This window comes from Typopeltis vanoorti, chromosome 11 (genome assembly GCF_054136105.1).
Source record: "Typopeltis vanoorti isolate ZY-2024b chromosome 11, IOZ_Tvanoo_1.0, whole genome shotgun sequence".
NCBI classification, from domain to species: domain Eukaryota; kingdom Metazoa; phylum Arthropoda; class Arachnida; order Uropygi; family Thelyphonidae; genus Typopeltis; species Typopeltis vanoorti.
The window spans coordinates 129,269,254-129,291,068 of NC_143559.1; the positions used below are offsets into that span (position 1 = coordinate 129,269,254).

The 21,815-nt window shown below is 36.1% G+C and overlaps 1 protein-coding gene across 1 annotated transcript in view; it reads right to left on the reverse strand.

Moving 5' to 3' along the window:
* LOC150102040 (synergin gamma-like) overlaps positions 1-21,815 on the reverse strand; it is a 228,772-nt gene that overhangs the window by 61,878 nt on the left and 145,079 nt on the right. The window contains exon 10 of the mRNA XM_090400155.1: positions 10,755-10,846. Within this exon, the coding sequence (XP_090256281.1) occupies positions 10,755-10,846 (92 nt within the window). The remainder of the gene's footprint in view (positions 1-10,754; positions 10,847-21,815) is intronic.

The window sequence follows — 21,815 nt, forward strand, 5'->3', positions numbered from 1 at the left end:
GACTATTTGTCATAAAGTGAAGATCTGATCCTGACAGCCTCTATTTGGCCTGAATCCAGCTTGTTCTTCACCAAGCTTTTCTTCCACAATTCTTCTCAACCATTTCTCAAGTATACTTGCATAGATCTTGCCAGGAACACTCAGTAGGGAAATACCTCTGTAATTCTCACATGCAGTTTTATTTCCCTTTTTATAAATGGGTACTATGAGAGCTCTACTTCAATCATCGGGAATTCGTCCCTCTGTCCAGGCTTTCTGAACTATGCAGTGCAGCCACTGTAAGACTCTTATACCACCATACTTCAGCATTTCTGGTCGAATATCATCTACTCCTGCTGCCTTTCCACATTTCAAGCCTTTGATGGCTTTTTCTACTTCTAGTATGGATATGTATTCCTGACTGCATGCCTGGTCAGTGTTTTTTTACCACTGTGCTGTCATCACTGCTTGTTTCATTTAGCAGTTTTTCAAAGTAATTACTCCATACTTCAAGGATATCTTTTTCTCCCATTTTCATGTCACCTTTATCATCTCTAATTCCTTTTACAGCACTCTTTCCTTCATTCTTAAGCTTCTTCAACAACCTCCAGAATATTTTGCCACCTACTTGATATTTATTTTCTATTTTCTTGCCAAAGTCCTCCCATGACTTTTGTTTAGCTAGTTTTACACATTGTTTAGCATTCTTGCATTTGTCTCTATATTCTCTAAGAGCACAAGCTGACTTATTTGACAGGAACTTTTGGTATGCTTTCTTCTTTTCCTTCACTGCCTCTTTAACTTCCTGTGTCCACCAGGGAGTTCTGATTTTTTTATCCTTACAGATAAAAAAATCAGATGCCTCACCACATGCCTCTCTGGCAGAATCAATCAATGTTTTCTTCAGAGTTTGCCACTGAATCTCCAAGTTTTGATTCCTGTTCTCAAACTCTTTCATTTTTTCTTCAATAATCTTTGTGTATTTTAGCTTACAGTTCACATCTGAGAGCTGCTCAACTTTTATTCCCTTTAAAACTTTCTTACATGTTATTCTTTTCAATATGAAATTCAATTTTATCCTGCTCAAGACTAAATAGTGATCGCTTCCAATTTCAAATCCTCTGTACACTCTGGTGTCCTGCACCAGGGAGAAAACATCACTATCCACAATAACATAGTCAATGAGACTTTTCTTATTCCTAGCCTCTTCTCTCCATGTGAATTTGTGCACATTTTTATGTTGGAACATGGTGTTAGTAATAACCAGTCCATGTCCTGAGCAGAAATCCAACAGATATTTGCCATTATTATTAGCTTTGCTCTTTTCTCCAAATTTTCCCAAAATATTTTTGTATGTCTCACAATCATTTCTTACTCTGCTATTTAGATCCCCAACAAGGACCAACTTTTCCTTTTTCATTGTGTCAGTTGCTTTTTCAAAAGCCTCAAAAAATTCCTCCACTTCTACCTAGTAGAACCTTCTGTGGGACCATAGGCACAAATAAGTCTCATTGTCCAGTTCCCATTCTCATTTGCCCACATTACTCTATTTGAGACTGACTGCCATTCAAGAAGATTAGCCTCATATTTTGTGTTGAATACTATGGCTACTCCTTCTTTTCCTTGATTGTCATTGCCTGAATATAACATTTTGTATTTATTGCTCAGAAAGATCTCACCAGTTTTGGTCTTTTTTGTTTCAGTCACCTCTACTATGTCGATCTGGTACTTATCTAATTCCTCAGCTAGCTTCATTTCTTTGCCATTCAGGCTTCTTACGTTGATAGTACCGATCTTTAACTCTGGTGATGTTGAGTTGGGGTTTATTTTCAGATTTGTTCCAGTAGCTGACTTTTCGCTGTTCACCCTGGTTCCCTGGCGAAAACAACGGGGACCTTGTTTAACCGGGCGACGCCCCAGCCGGCATGAAATTTTGTCATGTTGTACCATCATTCTATATTTTGTTTTAACCAATAAGAATACAATTTGGTCGGCTAAATCCCAAATTGCCAGCCCATCCTTGTCCGTTCAGTATCCAAGTAGATACTCAACAGGGTGCACCACGAGAAGGTGAGGATTGGACATTAGGTCAGAAGCCCTGGTCGGTTCTCCGCATTCCTTTAAAGGCTATGTGGAGGTCTCCTCTCAGTTATACAGCTTTGACCCTTAAGCTCCCCTGACCCTTAAGCCTCAGTCAATAATCGAAAGTTTCTGCCGTGGATTTCTTCAGTTTCACAAGAAACTTGATGTTAACTCGCTGTTCACTTTTGAACTCCAACATTTTCTGGCCAAGGGTAAGAAAACATCTGAACATATTTGAACATGCGTCCACTCATACTGAGTAAAGCGATGGAGTTGAGCCTTGTCTCACATTGACAAATAGATGGTTATAAAACAGGTTCTATAACCATCTATTTGTGTCTCTCCCCTCCCACTCGCCATTTCCAAGCTATAGAGTTAGTCTTGTGTTTTTTTGTGTAGGACCTCGTATTGGTTAGAGTTTGAATGCCATATTGTTGAGAGGGGTGGTGGCAGGAGAGTTTATGAATGAATCTGCCTCTCTCAGTGCCTGGAATATATATAGAGAGTACCCTTTTCCTGCAAGCTAGCTTACTTTGCAGAGACAGGCAAATCAGCAACCATCAAGATAGAACACAAATCGTACATCTGCAATCACGACTATGGTCAATTTGGCCTTGCAGACCATGTTTTGGATACAACCTACAGGATCTCTTTGAGAAAAACCACCATGCTCCACCACAGTAAATTCAAAAAAGAAAGATTGTTTTTAGAATCTGCAGCGCCACTCAGAAATAAACCGAATTTAAATAAATATGGTAAGACCATATTTATTTAAATATAGGGCATAAGCACTTATGATATTTTGACATTAACTCAATTAAATTACAATTATTTTCACAACCTGACTCGTTCTGTTGCTTATTTGTGTTATACAGTTTCTCTTTAGAGAACTTGGTACATAACCATATGATCTTTTAATTATTATTATGGCTTTGCTGCTTAAATTTTTCTAACAAATCAGATTGATATTCTAATTTATTGTTAGATTTTTCTTTCTTATTATTTGGAGTGGGAAAACCTCCATCCTTTAATATTATATTTAAAATTTCTCCTAAACATATTAAACAATCATTCCTAAATTAATATAATAAAAAGGGAATAAGCATGAAATTTGGAAGAAGAGGATACTGTGGAGGCAGCGCAAGATGAATCATGGTGGCAATCAATCGAGTGAGAACTATAAAGAGCAGGTCAGGAAGGTGACTCAGTTGGTAAAAATAGCAAAACTATAGTATGAGCAAAAATTAGCAAATCAGGTCAAGGAAAACCCTAGAGTTTTTTTGGATATCTGGCAAGAAGAAGGAAGAATGATTATGGTGAGATAATGGTAATGGAGGAAAACGGCAGAATGGTAACTGCTGCAGAAGATATTGTTGAGGTATTCAGTGAACAATTTATAAGGATGTTTCATCTTCATCAGGGTGAAACCATGAGACACTCAAGTGTAGAGGACATAGGAGAGGATGGCTTAATTGTGAGTGAGCTTAACTGTGAGGTTATATGAGGAAATTAATAAGCTTAATGTCAATAAGGTGAAAGGATTTGTTTCAGGGAATAGAGAATGGAAAGAAGGTAAAATTTATTCCACTGCATAAAGGTAGTGATAAGGCTGTGGCTACAAATTATATGCCAATCTGTATATCTGAATTGTGGTTTAGGTCTTGAAAGGATTGGTGAGAACTAGGAGATACAGAAATGGATTGATAACAGCAGTATTCTCTGTAGTTGTCAGCAAGGGTTTGCTAAAGGGAGATCATGTTTTGCAACTTCTTATGCACTATAATAGGGTGACAAATGTCTTGGGCAAGGAACATGCATATTATGGTATACCTAGACATTACAAAAGCTTTCAACAGACTGCCACATGATAAGCTGTTAAATAAACTGAAATGGATGGGATTGAATAACAGACTAGTGAGTTGGATCTGTGACTGTCTGTCAGATACAGATAGGTATCAGGAAGTTGCATATGGGGGTGCACAAAAGAGGAAACTCTCCAATACAGAGTCTGCATTAGGGCCATTGTTGTTCGATTTGTATATTAATGATAATGGGATTGGTTTAACAGGTGATATGCAACTGTTTGCAGATGAAGCAAAATTGGTGAGAGCAATGCAGAGTCAAACAGATGTTATGTCCCTACAGGACTTAAATAGGTTCAATGAATGGGCAGGTAAAAGGAAAGGTCAGTTCAATGTTGCAAAGAGTAAGGTTTTGAAATTTGTTAACAAATAAGTATATGCTTGGTGAGGAAACCTTAAAAGAGGTAGAGCAGATGCGAGATCAGGGAACGGTGGCGGAACAAGGACCTGAAATTCAGAGGCCACATTGCACAACTATCACATTAAATAATTAAAGGCAATGATGCAGAGGACCTTGACATGCAGAAATAAAGAGGTTATGATTCCAGGCTACAAGGCCTTGATCAGGCCTCATATGGATTATTGTGCTTGGTCACAATAATTGCTAACATATCATGATGATATGTTAGCAAGGGTTCAGAGAAAATTCATAAAGGTTGTAAGTGATCTTTGGAATTGTGTAGTATGAAGATAGATTGAAAGAATGTAAATTACAAATCCTCATGAATAGGAGGGGGGGGGGAGGATATGGCTCAGTCATATCCTCCCCATATCCTAACTCATATCATATGAGTTAGTCAGGAATTATCAGATTAGCATGAAACAAACTTTTTACAGAATACATGCACTGAAACAATTTAAGACACAGTTGAATGAGCTTTGTGTCTGATAGAGTGTGCCTCTCACAATAAGTCCATGATTCCATGTAGGTCAGATGTTAATAGTAATAATAATAATCTCAACCTCTCAAGCTATTGAAATGCATATTTAGTATTTTAGTTGGATTCTTTATATCTTTTACACTGGACACTACCATGGGCAAGGTGCATCATGCCATGTAACAAATCACGTGTTTATAGCTGGTATAAATTGGAGGAACATGATGCTCCCAAGTTAGTGCAACTATGTCTGGATGAAATGGCTGTGAGAAGGGAACCGACAGAGTTTGAAAGAGGTGTTGTAACATGATGACACATTGCAGGTCTATCTGTTTTGCAAATTGTTGACAAATTGCGCCATTCCAGGTCAACAATCAGTGATACCATACTGAGATGGAAGTGCAGAGAGTCAACTGAAGTGATACTAGTAGTGAATGACCTACTACACTCACCAAACATGACCATAGGGTGCTACGAATAATATGTAAAAATAGCAATTTGTTGGCCAACGTTGAATGTGGAGTTCCAGGCATCAACTGGAATGTGAATCTGCACAAAAACATTCAGAACCAAGGCTTACAACATGAGTTTCCATGTTAAGACAATAATATGCAAGCTACACATTACCTGAACCAGTGCCATAACGAGGGTGTGGCTAAAGAGGCACCCACCACGGGTGCAACTAGGTTTGGGGCGCAAAACGTGTAACATTTTTGGGTTGGGGGGGGGCACAAGTTAGACACTTGCTACAGGTGCTTCATACCCTCGTTATGTTACTGACCTGAACCAACATGCAGCGTTGTCGTCATAGGTGCAAAGAGATGCACAGTGAGACATGGAAGCTTGGAAAGCTGTGTTATGGAGTGACGAACTACATCCTCTATCTAGCAGATGGATGGGTGTGGTGGACAGATGGTGAACGTCTCTTACCAGTATGCATAACCCCAGTTATGAAATTTGGTGGTAGCAGTGTGATGATATGGTCCTGTTTTCGTGGTTTTGGCCTCAGACTTCTATTCATGGTGACATGAACACTGACTCAAAGGTATCTGTTTCTCAAACTGTGGTACATTATGTTATTTTTGGTGGTACAATTTTTACGCAAAATATTTAAATAAATGTTCAGAAAAATGTATTTTAGTATTGCAACAAATAAAACGAACAAATAAATTTTATTGCAGTTTTATGTGAATTTTCGGATGCAAAGTCTCATTAATATGTCATAAGGGTTTTCATATTTAATATTTATTTTGAAACAGTATTTTATGGTGATACATATATTTTTTGATTCTTATTTAAGTGGTACAAAATTTAAAAAGTTTGAGAATCCCTGCTCTAGACAATGCAATGCTTTCTACTTTGTGGCATTTTTATGGAACCAACCACTGTCTCTTTCATCAAGACAATGCAACTTATCATAAGGGTGCTGCTGCTGATCTAACTGCATAGTTTGTGGACATGAATGTACCACATTTGAATCTGAATCCACGAAGCCCAGTTTCAACCCTATTGAATATCTGTAGGATGAACAGAAGGGTCGGGTGAGGCAAGGGACATCCTCCCCACAACAGTCCAGGATCTGATTTACATGCCTACAGGAAGAATTTTCCAAAATTTCCATTGATTGCCATGGTACGCTTATGGAACTCATACACCATAGGATTGCTGCGGTCATCATAGTGAAAGGAATTCCAACATCTTATTAAAGTTACTTTTTTCCAAGCAGTATATTTCAAAATTTACTGGAGATAGCTTTTCTAATATCCTGTAACGACTTGAATTTTTTTACTAACCTTTCTAAGACTAATCTTATTATCTAAAAGTACTAAATCACCGGACTGAGATTCTTATATTTTCTAAATCTATTTATGAATGCTCTTGTTTTCTGGGAAAGACATCTACTAATTTCTGCTATAAGCTCATGAACAACTTAATTTTCTACTACATTCATCAACATATGAGAAATCTGAGTTTGCACGTGTAGGTGTTGACTCGTATGGAAAGTTAGGATCAAAATCATATTACAAAAGCAGTTTTTCTTTTATAGCAGAATGAAATGCAAGTGCTACCTGCAGTGGACAATCCACAACAGTGGGTCATCCTCCAAGCAAATAAAACTTGTGGCAAGTAATTGTCCCAGTCAGACGTTTTAGCATTAGCTAGCTTAAAAAGTTTGTTTTAAAGTCTTAATTAACCTTTTGCACTTACTTTCACGATGATAAGGTGTAGTCATATTTAACAGCTCACATGCAACATTTTAATTCTGCTGTAAAGTTTGCTTCTTGATCAGATAAAAGTGTTTGAGGTACCATATTTTGAAATCATCCCCGACAAGAAGGGGGTGGAGGAGGCAAGATTCCCTGGGCAAACAGTTTTAAGGCCCAGGCATAAGTTTTTTTTTCTTGGTAAATGAAAATAACAATAAATTAATTGAAATGATAATGTATTATACAGCATGAAAAAACATCAACTAGTCACTGTTGACAATGGCCGCATCATGACAGCTTATCTTAATTTCATTAAATTTAATATTTTGAACCTCTCGGTTTCTGGAAGTAATAATTTTAAAATACATTCATTCCTTTGAGTGCATACTTTTGAGTTTAAAGTATTGATCGCAATACATTATAGAAACAAAATTCCTCAAGAAATAAATAACAATTGATGGGGAAGAACAAATATTAAAACTTTAATTTTGGATTTAAAAGGATTTAGAGAAAAACAGAGTGATATTAATGAAAGCAAACTTATTGCTGACAACTTCGAAATAAATTTAATGAATTTTTCAGGAAAAAAAGTAAAATTAGAAAAAAAAAAAAATCAAGAATGTAATGTTACTGAAGATTGCTTTAAAAAAGTCAAGTGTTATATAAAATTTTAGACAGTAATATCAAAAACTTATCTTGCCATTATGAAGCAGGAAATGAACACTGTAATTTATTTGGATTTTATGGAATTATATGCATCGACAATAGTAAATTGAGAGTAGTTGCTAAAAGTTTAACTAATAAATATGCTTGTGATATTTCCAAAGAAATAATACATTTAAAAGCTATACATTCTGCAAATTTCAGAGAAAATCAACTACCCATTTGAGTTAATTATTCCTGTTTTACTAACGTTAATGACCTAAATATTCAACCTCCTTTATAAAGAAATGACATTTTGAACATTTTAATGGTAAATTAACTTCAGCTAATCTAGAAATAACTTTCAATGAGATATTTCTGAGATGTTAGGTCCTTTAAGTATATAAGCAAGTCATCTTGAAAACAGATAATTCCTTTACCTAATATATCTGATAAAACAGAGCTCATTAATGACTGAAAAGACATGGCAGAGTTTCTAGCTCCTTGAAGAAGGCATTATTGGTACTTCTGCTATCTTGTTGCAAAGGCAAAATATTTTTCTATCTTCCTTCCTTAATGGAATCTGAAAATATCCAGAGTTTAAATCTAGCTTAGTGAAGTATTCTGCTCCTAAACTAATCAGTAATTCTTCAATTTTACAGAGGGGTTTTATCATCATCATCAAATTCCTGCCATGTACCCTCAAGGGGTGTACAGGATATGACAGTACTACATGAAACTTTATTAATTTCTCTTAGATCTAAAAGTTCCATTCGATTTTTCTATAATTCCTGCTTTCATACTCTTATAGCAACAGAAATGTTCTGCATATTTCACTGGAATTTGATACTGTTTTATGTAGCTTGATGTCTGAGTAGTAAGTTGTACAGAATTCTCAATTGCATTAGTACAAGACAGACACAATATCTTCAGTGAAAACATTAGAGAATAATTTAAAAGCACACTCAAAAAATGTGTTTATTAGCTTCTTATCTTTGGATGTAGTTGCCAATTGCATTGCAACTACATCCAAAGATAAGATGACATGTAAATATAAGGAAGTCATTTTGCTTCTTAACAAGGCCTTGATAAGGTTGTATCAAGTGCTTTTGTGCAGATCTAAACTCCTAGGCTTCCTTTTATTTTCTCTAAATCTTCTTTATCATCTGTGTTTGTTGCTTCAATTTCAAGCATTGTGTTTTGTTTGGCATCAGAAACTTCAGAGTATATACTTAAATCTTGCATTTTGTGAACAGAATGTTTATTAAGACTATATTTCAGTCCACAAAGAGAAAGAATACCATTGAAGAAATTACAGGCAAACTGATTACTCTTCGGGCAATCAAGACCAGGAGATTAGATCTGCACAAAAGCACTTGATACAACCTTGTCGAGGCCTTGTTAAGAAGCAAAATGACTTCCTTATACTTACATGTCAAAGTTTGTTTCAGTATTGCAATTATTCTCTGAGTTGTATTTGCAATCTTTGCTATATAGCACTTCAACTTCCTATCTACTAAAACTCCAAGATTTAGTCTGGTCTCCTAGTCTGGTTAGTTTCTTGTTGCATAATCCCATCAATACAATATGAAACTGGATACCCCATTATACCAAAGCACATAACTTTATATTTATTAACATTGAAATGACAGACATTTTCACATTTTGCAGAATGATTTGAATAGGCTGGCAACAATTCCAGCCTATTCAAATCATTCTTCAGGTACTGCACATCATCTGTATGTTACTGTTGAATCATTCCCAATGTCATTAATGTAAGAGTGAATAACAATGGACCAAGGACTGATCCATGTGGTACACCACTAGTCACCATAAATCTTACAGACTCATATTCCCATATAGCACCCATACATCCTCCAAATCACTTCTGTAGCACAATTAGAAGAACAACAGCATATTTCACTCTTTGAATGGAAAGAACCGAGTTTGATTCTCATAATGACGAGAAGAATCATTATATGGGCTTTTTCAATTGAAGGTGAGTTAGCCAATTGCATACAGGGGGGGGGGGGGGTAGCAGTTTTTCTCTCCCGGAAACTAATTTTTTTCATTTAGCATACAGGCAAAATTGGCCAGGAGAATACACACAATCTACAGACAAAAATACAATTGGTGGGAGGCAGTAGATTGCAATGGGTAGTAGTAGCAGCATTGTATGTAGTTAGTGGAGGAAGTTGTGGAAACTGAGTTGTGAACAGTACTCTCCCACGATGAGTCCTTGGAGGCATCAGTAATAATAATAATACCACTTTTTGATATGTCAGTCAACTACTCTTATTCAAGTTAATATTTTATAATCAAATTATTTGATGATAATTAATCCTGCCAAAAGCCTTAGCAGAGTCCAAAAGTGTCACGGTGTATCCATTCCCCTTCGTCTGACTCAATCACAACGTTATTATAAACTGTGAACAAGTTGCTCAAACATAATCTTCCCTTAGTAAATCCATGCTGTTCATTGCAAAGTAAAGATTCTTTGTCAACCTATTTCTCTTACTAACTCTTCCAGAATCCTCACCATGACTCCAGAGATACTGAGGTTGATAGATACAAAGATATATGTTACTGGTTGTGCAAGACCTCTTACTCTGAGTCATGACTCAACAGGAGGTACAGGGCAGCGAATCTGCAAATGGAGACTGGCCAATGTCATAGAATCAGTATTAGTACTTCTCCTCTCACTTATAACCAACAACTATTTATTGGTTTGCCAATAGTTATTCTGAAAACTTTTGATAACATGTTGATAACTTATAGGGCTTGTGCACGACCATTAGGTGGTTTTCACAAGCTTTGTAAGTTATCAAAATGCTATCATGTTCATGAACTTGAAATTCTTTAGCATAAATATTAGTTTGCTATTCTTGGACAAGAATTATTCTTTTTCACTAAATTCTTAGTATAACCACCAAGCATATATATATATATATATATATATATATATATTATTATTATTTCTCTGTTATAAGTATTTTATTTATGTTATAATACCTTTTAACTAATAATCCTCTAAATTTTATTTTATTTATTATGATATTTTTTAACTGTAGTCATCCAAATTTTATTTTTGACTATATACATACCTGGATGTCATTTCTAATTAGGCTGTATCTATCATTCAGAGGTAAAGAAATTGTGGGCTGGTAAACAACATCAACATTTGAAGTGTTTGACTCTATTAAGAGAATTCAAAGAAAAATCAAAATTAGAAAAATATTTCCTTTACATTTTTTCTCCTATTTAAAAGAAAGATGTAATCAACTGTCTTAAATCTGAATTATGAACAATTTTATGGGATACAATCCACTATAATTTTTTGTTCAACTTTAAATGGTAACCAATTTACATGGATGTTTAATGTAAAAAGAAAAACTGTTTTAGACATATAATTACTTTTGTTCTTTAGTCAAATAATATTAACTTTATGAAAAGCAAAGAAATACAAAAAAAATTACAAAAAGTGGCAGCCTAATATCAAGAGTGGGGAAAAAAAAAAAGATAAGATATAAGATTTACATGTATTCACATACATAGATATGGCTGACTGATTCATATACAGGCAGCCCTCGGTTTTACGCCTCAGTTCCATTACTGAAAAAATTGACGTAAACCGAATCAGCGTAAAACGAACCCAATTTTAAAATGGGAGGTATGAAGTTATGTTCCGCGCAGTCAAAAAATATGCACATGAAGTATGTGTAACATTATTATATTTAAAGCTTTGAACAGATATAATATATATTTGTTAAAATAAAATGATTAATAACGAAAACAAAACAAAATTATATACAAAAAATATGAAACTTCAAAAAGATAGTACATATTTCTGTGTTGAAGTTCCTGGTTTCGGATCACCTGCATTTTTTTTTTTAAAGTATCCATGTTGACTGCCTAGATTTTCTTTTTCTTTCTTTAAGGAGTTCAGTGTAAGGTCGAATAGATGCGATTACACTCCTTTTTACATTCGCACTCCGTTCCCAATCGTGGTTCATTTTGCAGGGTTCAAAATGTTCAAGAATACGCTGTAAATCGGCCGTTTTCATATCTCTCAGAGAGATATGAAAACGGCCGATTCACTAAATCTCTAAAGACTTCTGTCACATCTTCAGCTGTAATATCGTACAATCCCACCTCTCGCGCAAGCTTGGTAACATTTTCAATAACATTCTCCACTTGCTCTAATTCCTCGAAGTCGTGCATAAATGCTGGAAGAAGTTTTCGCCATGTTCCTTTTAAACACTTTGCTGACACATCATTCCAAGTTGCCTCGATATTGTTAATGCCCTTCAAAATATCGAATGACCGCCAATAGTCTTTAATAGTTTTTCCTGAAGTCCAAGACTCTTACCATTTCCATAAATGTTATATGGAGGTAATAGGCTTTGAAAGATTGATATAATCCCCTGATCCATCGGTTGCTAAAGCAATGTTGTGTTTGGGGGCATGTAAACAACCTTGACATCCAATGGTGTTCTTACTTCAGCAAGATTTTGAGGATGTCCAGGGACATTATCCAAGAGAAGCAATGCCTTGGCTGGCAAATCATTTTCATTACAGAAGCAAAGCACGGTAGGACAAAAATAATTTGTGTACCAATCTATAAAAATGTTGTGTAACCCAAGCTTTCTTGTTCCATTTCCAATAGACTGGCAGCATGGCTTTTAGACCCTTGAAGGCATGTGGTGTCTGTGAATGGTACACCAACATTGGTTTAAACTTCAAAGTTCCAGAGACATTTGCACCCAACAAAAGCTTAAGTCTATCTTTTGCAGGTTTAAAACCTGGAGCGGAACGTTCTTCACAGGAAATGAAGGTGTGTGATGGCAATTTTTTCCAGTAGAGCCCAGTCTCATCAACATTAAAAATGAGATCAGGAGGATAACTTCCTTGTTCTACACAGTCCTGAAATTCTTCAGGAAAAGCAGCCGCTGCCGCAACATCTGCACTTGCCGCCTCATCACATAATTTGACACTATGGCACTTACTTCAAGACTTAAATCTCATGAACCAACCTTTGCTTCCTAAAAAGGTTTCTTCACTTCCATCTGTCTTTTTAAGATCCTCTAAAATTGTTTTTGCTTTCCCAGTTATAACAGCCTGCGTCAGATTAATGTTTTTCTGATTCAAGTCATCCACCCATAATGATAATAAATTTTCCATTTTTCATGAAGTTTACCCCTACTATAACTTAGTTGTTTTGCATTTAATGTTGCCATAGATTGTTGAGCAGACTGTTTTATTCTATCTGCATTTTTCCTAATTGTAGTAACAGTCGATGGAGGTAAGTTCATACTTCTTCAGACATTAGCACGTGTCTGCCCATCTTCCATTCTTCGAATCACCTCCATCTTCTTTTCAAGTGTGATTGATTTCCGCACCTTCTTAACACCAAGTTCTGCTAATTTTTCTGCACTTCTATTATCAGACATGGTATGTAATTATGTACTTTATCAATTTAAATACGTATGTACATAAAAAAAATTAAATAGAACAATTAGGTAGATTCAACATTAAAACTAGGTTTCATACATATACATCACAGTAGGTCACTAACACTCAAACACTAGAGTGCCTGCTAGCGTCGTTTCTCAGTCAACCACACTACAGTAAGAAAGCATGCGCAGGCAACAGGCGTTATTGTGAATCGGCGTAAATTGAACCAGCATAAACCAGGGCTGCCTGTACTCAGAGAAATAATAATTATAAATTAATAGGTATTGGCAATAAATACCAACATTGTCACTCCTGAAACATTAAAATTTGCCTGTGATGCAGGTAATTTTAACTAATTGTATATACTAAATACCAAAAGGACATCCATACTGTTCCATCATTTACAGCTTACTTAAGAAAACTGTGAATGATAGAGCAGTATGGCTTTGATAGAATTCAGCTACGAGTAATACTTAAAAAATCGGTCAGTGCAAGGATTTCCTCATCACAATGTGACGTGTATTTGTGGTTGACCACTGTTCGGTGAGAGAGAGAGCTTTATTCACATACGTGATTGCACCACCACAAAGAGCAAGATCATACAGATATATGGCTACTGCACAAGCACCATTTCTGATTTTGCACCAAACCATTTCTCTTGACAAATGTTTTTTGCCACTGGTCATTTCTTTAAAACAGCATTTTGCAAATCAGGTGCGAGTCACAAATTTTTGAATTTTACTTTTATTTCTAATTTTTATAAAATTAGAAATAAAACTTAGTATGTTGTCTACCATTACATGCGAAATAGAACAAATTAATTTGATGTTTTGCAAGTCACTAAAGTCAACCTTTAATGTGTACCAAGATATCTACATTAATATATTATGTGATTTTTTTAAATCCACATATTAAAAGGAGCACTGAAAATGATAATGGAATGATTTAAAGCAGCGCACTGTTTCGTAAACTAAGTACCCAAGGATTGCAAGAGTAGCATTTCAAAGCTTTTTATAAGCTTTCAAGCATAAAAAAAAAAAGTTTAAAATTGTTCTAGATCTTTGAATATTTTTGTATATAGTAGTGATTTTTTTTTTTTTTAATTAACCTCCACAAATGAGAGATCACAAAACCTACTACACAACAGTTAAGGAAAAAGAAGGAATTCATTAAAAAGTTTCTTGAAAGGATGGGGTTGTACTTAATGAGGAAAACAGTATGGGGATGGCTGTTTCAGGGAAAAGAGGTAGATGGAATGCAGAAAAATCATGAGAAGGTAGTTTGATATATTTGGAGTAGAGCTGTGTATGGAGATTTACTACTGGCTGCTCATGTTCTCACAAGATTAAAGGAAAGAGGAAGAATAGTAGTGGCTAGTTATGTAGAAACAGAGAGTGCCTATGAGAAAGTGACTGGAGGGAGGAGTTAGGAGTTGAGCAGGAGAGAAGTCCAGTTGAATTTGGTTCCAATACACACACCAAGGGGCAGACAAAATTACCTTGCTATAGTCATTACTCACTACATCAGTGATAAGTTAAATCTACCTTCTATTTTTTTTTAATTCTCAATAACTCGATAAAAAAAATAGATAAAAAAACCCAACAAAAGTAGTAGAAAGAAAATAGTTTATACAAGCATATTCATAAAAATATAATTACATACCTAGATATTACTTGTATGAATATGCTTGTATAAACTATAATACATTTAAACACAATTTCAATCAATATTTTTATTTATGAATCCTAAAATTAATGTTTACTGTAAAGATTTCACTTTGATATTTCTCAAATTTCCCCTGAAAACAACATGAGACTTAACTTTCAACAAGTTAAAAGTATCATGTTTTCCAGTGCCAATATGTAAACATCTTTATTCTTCCACAATGTTGATACTGTAAGTAGGTAGAGTGAGAATGGTTCCCAAGGACAAGATTTTTTTTGTCTATTCAAAAAATTGGATATTCCAAGAACTACCTGAGCAATTAAGAATGTTTGCATAATTACCAAAATTTGCACAGTATATATGTGTAGTATGCTCACTACAAAAGTGAGCAATTGTATGGGAATATGTGTAAATTAAAATCATTTATTGCTTTTTGCTTATTATAGCAGTGATGTTGTTTCTGTGCTTGTTACCACAGCGTTTGACTATAGTTTTTATTTTTATTTTTTTTAACAAAAAATAATATGTTGTTTGGAAGTTGAGGCTATGGATGTAACATGTTTATGCCAGGATAAGATATGTAAAAGTCAGTCCAAAACAGAGAAACTGATCTTGATTGGAAATTGGAACATTATCAAAAGTAAGAGAGAGTAAGGTAATTTGTTTAGGGTTTCATGGTGCAAAGACTACTTAGTCATACTGCACCAATAAGGGTCACAGCCATATACAAGATAAAATATCTTGATAAATAAGCAAAAGCATAAACAAATATAGATAAGAATGCATAAAAAAGTAGGTGTAAGAAATGTATACAGAAACAAGTGTAAAAAAAAAGTTGAATAAAAGATAGGTGTAAAAAGGTCTATGAAAAAGAGTAAAAAGTCATCAAACATGTGGGATAAATAAAAATGGGAATATAGTGACTGATGCAGAGGACATAGTGGAATTGTTCAATGAACACTTTATTAGAGTATTTCATCCTGGAGAAGTCAGTTTTATTGCTAGAGGGATAGGGCAGGTTCGAGGTTTAGAGGTACAGGTTTCAGATACTGAGTACTCTGGATGTCAGTAAAGCTTTGAGACTGGATGGTACTTCATGAGTTTTTAAAGAATGTGCTAGGGAACTGACAGTGCCTTTAACCTGGCTTTTCAATGAAAGTCTGGCTGCAGGAAAGGTGCTCAGGGAATGGGAGGAAGGAAGTGTCTAATTATAGGCCAGTTTGTGTGTCATCAATAGTTGTTAAGATCTTGGAGAAAGTCGTGAGGGACCGTATACAGCACTGGGCAGATGAGGGTAATGTTATCTGTGAGAGTCAACATGGATTTGTGAAAGGGCGCTCTTGTTTTAGCAATATGCTAGCCTTTTATAATAAAGTTACAAGAACATTAGATGAGGGAAAGGCATATACTGCAATTTTCTTAGAAAAGGCATTTGACAGGGTGCCACATGATAAGCTGATATTTAAATTGCAGCACATGGGTCTGGATGTCAGATTGGTCAACTGGATTCAGGATTGGCTGTCTGATAGGTATCAGAGAGTTGTGTATGGTGGAGCAGTTTCAAGGAAGCAGAGGGTTACAAGTGGGATCCCACAGGGCTCAGTACTAGGACCTATATTGTTTAACCTTTATATCAATGACATTGCCAGTGGATTGCAAGGGGATATTCAGTTGTTTGCGGATGATGCCAAGCTGGGAAGGATTATTAGTAATAGTGCAGATGTGGTAGCCCTGCAAGAGGATTTGAATAAGCTAGATAGATGGGCAAATGAATGGGAGTGTCAGTTTAATGCAGCAAAATCTAAGGTTTGGGAAACATCGATGGGATGCTGCATACTCTATGGGAGGAGTTATACTGGAGGAAGTAGGGGAGACAAGAGATCTGGAGTTGATGATTGATAGAAACCTAAAATTTAGGGGACATATTGCAAAGGTGGTGAAGGTAACACAGAGGATTGCTGCAATTATGAGAAGGACACTGACCTACAGAGATAAAAGAGTTATCATTCCGTTGTATAAGTCTCTGATCAGACCACACTTAGACTATTGTTCTCAGATCTGGTCCCCAGGATTTGAAGGGGATAAATTAACTGTGGAAAGGGTACAAAGATGGATGACAAAGATGGTTTCAAGACTGTACAATTTTGGTTATGAGGATCGGCTGAGGGAATGTGGACTGCAGAGTTTGGTGGATAGAAGAAGGAGAGGTGATATGATTGAGACTTTTAAACTGTTGAGAGGTGGTTACAGGGCTGACACTGGGGAGTTCTTTCACTTGGTTGAACAGCGGGAAGGAGCGATGACAAGAGGCCATCCCTGGAAGTTACGAAAGGAAACTTGAGCAAGAGGGTGAGGAGTGGTTTCTTTGCATGGAGGGTGGTTGAACCGTGGAATGCATTGCCTGATGGAGTGGTAAGAGCGAGAACAGTCAATAAGTTTAAGGAGTGCTATGATAGACTTTGTGTTTCTTAGGGAGGGACCTCCCCTCAATGAGTCTTAACAGACTTTATGTTCTTAGGAAGGACCTCCCACAATGAGCCTTTTGACTCCATGGAGGCCTGAATAATAATAATAATAATAATAATAACATGGATAAAAAAAAGTGTTAAACCAGGTATTAAAAAGCTATGTATTAAAACATTGAATAAATAAAAAATAATAATAATGTAAACAGTCTATATATAATAAAAAAATATAGATTTTCTGTAAAAAAATAAATAAAAACAAACAAGACACGGTGAATCTGATAAAATCAGGCCTGAGTGTATATAGGGCTCAGATAGATTATTAATGTAGGTAAAATATTGACTACACTCATTGCTGGCCTGGTTGGCCAAGTGGTTAGCGTATCCGCTCTCCAGCCAAAACGCTGCAGGTTCGAATCCTGCTGTGGGAATGGATGTTTGTGATTGTCTGTGAAAATACTAGTAGTGGTGACAGGTGGTAGATGCCATTGATGTAGTTGTGGTTGATGGACTGAGACAGAGAGTTGTAGAGTAGGTGCCCTCCCTCGATGTGTCTTTGGACGCCCTGAAGGTGTCACAAAATAATAATAATTAATGAAATGAGGGCAGCAAATTACAACATGACTGATAGTCAGTCCAACACCTCAAACTCACACACAGTCATGTCATTATACCTCAAGGGAAAGGGGTGTGTAAGACTATTAACTTATGTAGAGCTGAGAAAGAACAACTTCTTTGTAGTCCATGCATAGACTAAACTGCCACAATTTAATTTCAAGCTTGATTCAATAAAGCTTATGTTATGATGGAGTTTGTCTTATGATCTGCGTGTAATTGCTGTAGGGTATAGGCAGAAGTTTGGGAAATTAGCTGACCTAGCTGCAGTATTTGCAGTCTTGTTTCCCTTAACACCCTACCGGCCGAGGTGGATAAATAGTGAGACCAAATTGCACTTCTTATCCATGTTATTTAATAGGTGTTACAGAATCATATCAAGATTTAGCTGGACAACTATAGATGTCCTGGCCAGTTGGGGGGTTAATTCCTACCTGGCTCGAGATCCAACAGAAGTGCACATCCAAATGCAGTTTCCGTTTCCATAACTGAGAAAGGACATGTTGGATTCAAGAGAGTTATATATATATAGTGCTCTCTTGAATCCAACATGTCCTTTCTCAGTTATGGAAACGGAAGACTTCTTATTGCCTGTAGGGAACTCTGTGAATCTGTATATGTTATGCTTCTTTGATATCGATGCAACGTCATGAAGGATGTAAGCTCTATAGCATACAGCCCACATTCCAGTGGGATCTAAGCAGATACTGTGCCATCTAAGAAGGTAGATATCATGGAGAAATGGTTACTTGCATACAAGTTGTCTTCAGTTACCCACTTGAACAGTGGGAAGAGGGAGGGTGGGTGAGATAGTTAGGTCAGTAGCAGTGGCATGTGGAAAGTGTTGCTTCTGGTGTTCAAGAGGGAGAGATAATTGTTGTCAAGCATATGCTCATGCTCAACTCTTCCTGTGATGTTTGATTGGCACTATCCCATAGAGTGTTGTGTCATTTAAATCCCCCTTCATTAAAAGTAAAAGGATAGTAACTACAATATAACATCATGAAGGTAGATGCAGCTGTTTTTAAAGAGTTCTGATTGAGAGTCGGATGGCAACTGCCTCTACGTTAGTATTAAGTGAGACTTGCTGGAAGGTGTGTGGTTACATACCAGAATGACACCTGCTCTGTGGGCAGGCCAATTTCTTATCCTGTCCTTACGAATGATAGTTATTTCAAAATGCTGGATCATTACTTGGTTTAGATGTTTCTTGCAGAAAGAAGCACACTGTATTTAAACTTAAATACAAAGATCTGTATTTAAGTTTTGTCGATTTGGAAAAGGCATATGATAAGGTGCCAAGAGAGAAGCTATTCAATATACTACAGTTATATGGTGTTAGTGGGGCATTATATCAAGCAATACTTAGTCTTTATTTGAGTTGTAAGTCAGCAGTTAGAATTGAAGGAAGTACAGGAAGTTGGTTTAATGTTAAATCTGGTGTGAGACAAGGATCACATTATGAAGGAAAGTGGTATTAAACATGAGCAAAATTGGTGATGTTAATATCAGCTCTTTGCTTTATGCGAATGATGTTATACTTCTAAATAAATCTGCTACAAGTCTGCAAGATTCTCTGACTAAATTGAATAACTGTTGTAATATATATGGTATGAAGGTCAGCAATAAAAAGACAAAGACAATGAAAATAGGCAGAATCATTGAAAATGTCAACTGTGTTGTGAATGGAGAACCTGTGGAACAAGTAAATCGTTTCAGCTACTTAGGCACGATTTTTAGTGAAGATGGTAAATTAAAAATGGAAATAGACAACAGAATCAGCAAAGCTGGTATGGTGGGAAGTCAATTGAATAAATTCATATGGAATAAGAGAGAAATTAGTCGGAACACTAAATTAGCTGTATACAAGACAGTGTTCAAACCAATTTTAACTTATGGATCTGAGAGCTGGGTCAGAAGTAAAACACTTGACCAAAGACTAGAGACCGCAGATATGAGAGTCCTGAGAAAGATTAGAGGCATGAACAGATGGCATCAATGGCAATATCATATTAAAAACAAGGATATTAGGAAAGAACTTGACATTGTCAGCATCCAGGAATGCGTTATCAGAGCTAACCTCAGGTGGTATGGTCACTTAAACAGAATGGGCGAGGAAAGATTAGCAAAACAAGTGTTCTCTGCCAGGTTGGCAGGAAAACGACCCAGAGGAAGACCAAGATATAGGTGGATTGATACAGTACAAAGTGCCTTAGACGATAGAACTATAAGATCTGATAATGTTGGAGTCTTGACAAGTAACAGACTGATTTGGTGGAAAATTGCAGATAGGAAGTTAGTAATGATGTAAATTTTTCATGTAGTACTATCATATCCTGTATACCCCTTGAGGGTACATGGCAGGAATTTGATGATGATGATGAGAAGCACACTGGTACATATTTCTGCAAGAGCCTTGATGTGATTGATGTTTTGTCAGAATCTGCAACAATTCAAGTAAAGAATGTTTTCATTATTTCTTTTTGGTTGTATCATCTGTCTTCCTATGTTCAGAGGCTTTATTTTTATTAGTCTTGGATTTTTTCTTTTTCAAGGATTGTGGTCAGCTAGTGTCCATTTTTCTTCATCAGGAAAAATATCCAAGACATAGTCATATTGGACTCGCTCTAGTGCACTAGGTATACTGATTGTTTTATTTTAGTGTAGTCATGACAGTGCCTGCCCCTATCTCCACACTGCTATATTCAGACTCCTTCAGGAACAACCTGGCAGTGTAGGTGCAGCAGCAGGATTATTTGCCAGGTGATAAGGAAGCTTTTCAAAGTGTTAAACAGGTTCAATGCAAAGTACTACCTAGTAGCCAGCCTGCAGAAACTGTTTTACATCTGTATTCTCAAATGAAGGAGGTGCTAACTTCTTAATAGCAGTGGAGAGAGAGAGAGAGAAAGAGAGACAACTTAACAAGTCATTACCCACACTGCATGTGAAAAAAAAGTGGTATTAGAAACAATATACTGTATCCCAGATACAAAACAAGCCGGGTTTTTTTCACAGGGTGATGAGTCATCTACCATCATCTAGAGTTGTGAATGGCATTTCCTCTAAGTAGAGAACAGATTGCTATTATTCCAGGTAATTTCATCCCATTCACCCCATCCCCCTCCCATGAAATGTTGTATTGTAAATATATCATAAAATGAATACTCTGGAAATTTTTGGTCTCTTGGACAAATACTTTGTCCAAGAGACCAAAAATAGAACTTTTACAAGCCACTTCATGTCTTCAATAATCATGGTGGCAGCCTCAGATCTACCTATGGGATATTTCAATAAATCAGTAGAAAATCTTTTAGATTGAAGTTTTGATCTACAGCAAAGTTTAATGCACTTTCAGTTGATGAAGTGGCCCCTCACAATTGCATGCAAAGCAACATTTCATTTTGAAACCTTGCTTTGCTATAGCCAAAGCAAGATAGCCAAAGCTATAGCCTTTTTTTGCTATAGCTTTTTTTTTTTGCTAGAGCAAACTCAATAGGAATCTCGGGAATAGTTTCTTATGGTGGACAGTTTGCTGTAACGAACATTTTTTTAGTATAGCATTGTGCTTACAAGACTTATGTCAGGACTTTTCAGTAGTCTGTTAAAGTGACTCCCTATAGCACAGTTACCTAATATATATTAGAGTCAACTGTGGATCTTTACATAGCTGTGTTCCTTTTAATAAATAACTGTTGTTCTAGCTGATGTGGGAAAGTGTACTGCTTGTATCTTATACTGAATATTACAGTACAAGAAAGCAAGGTCTAGTTTGTGTTTCATCTGTTTTTTAAAACCTCCTTTAGTCTTGTTAGCAGATACCATCATGATGCCGTTTCTGAGAAGGGCAACTATGTTTATTAGAGGCTGAACTGGAAAAATTCTACATTTGGTCTTCAGAGCAAATTTCCAGATTAACTTACTTCAACCATGGTCTAATAACAATGTGTTTTCAACAACCTTTCATGG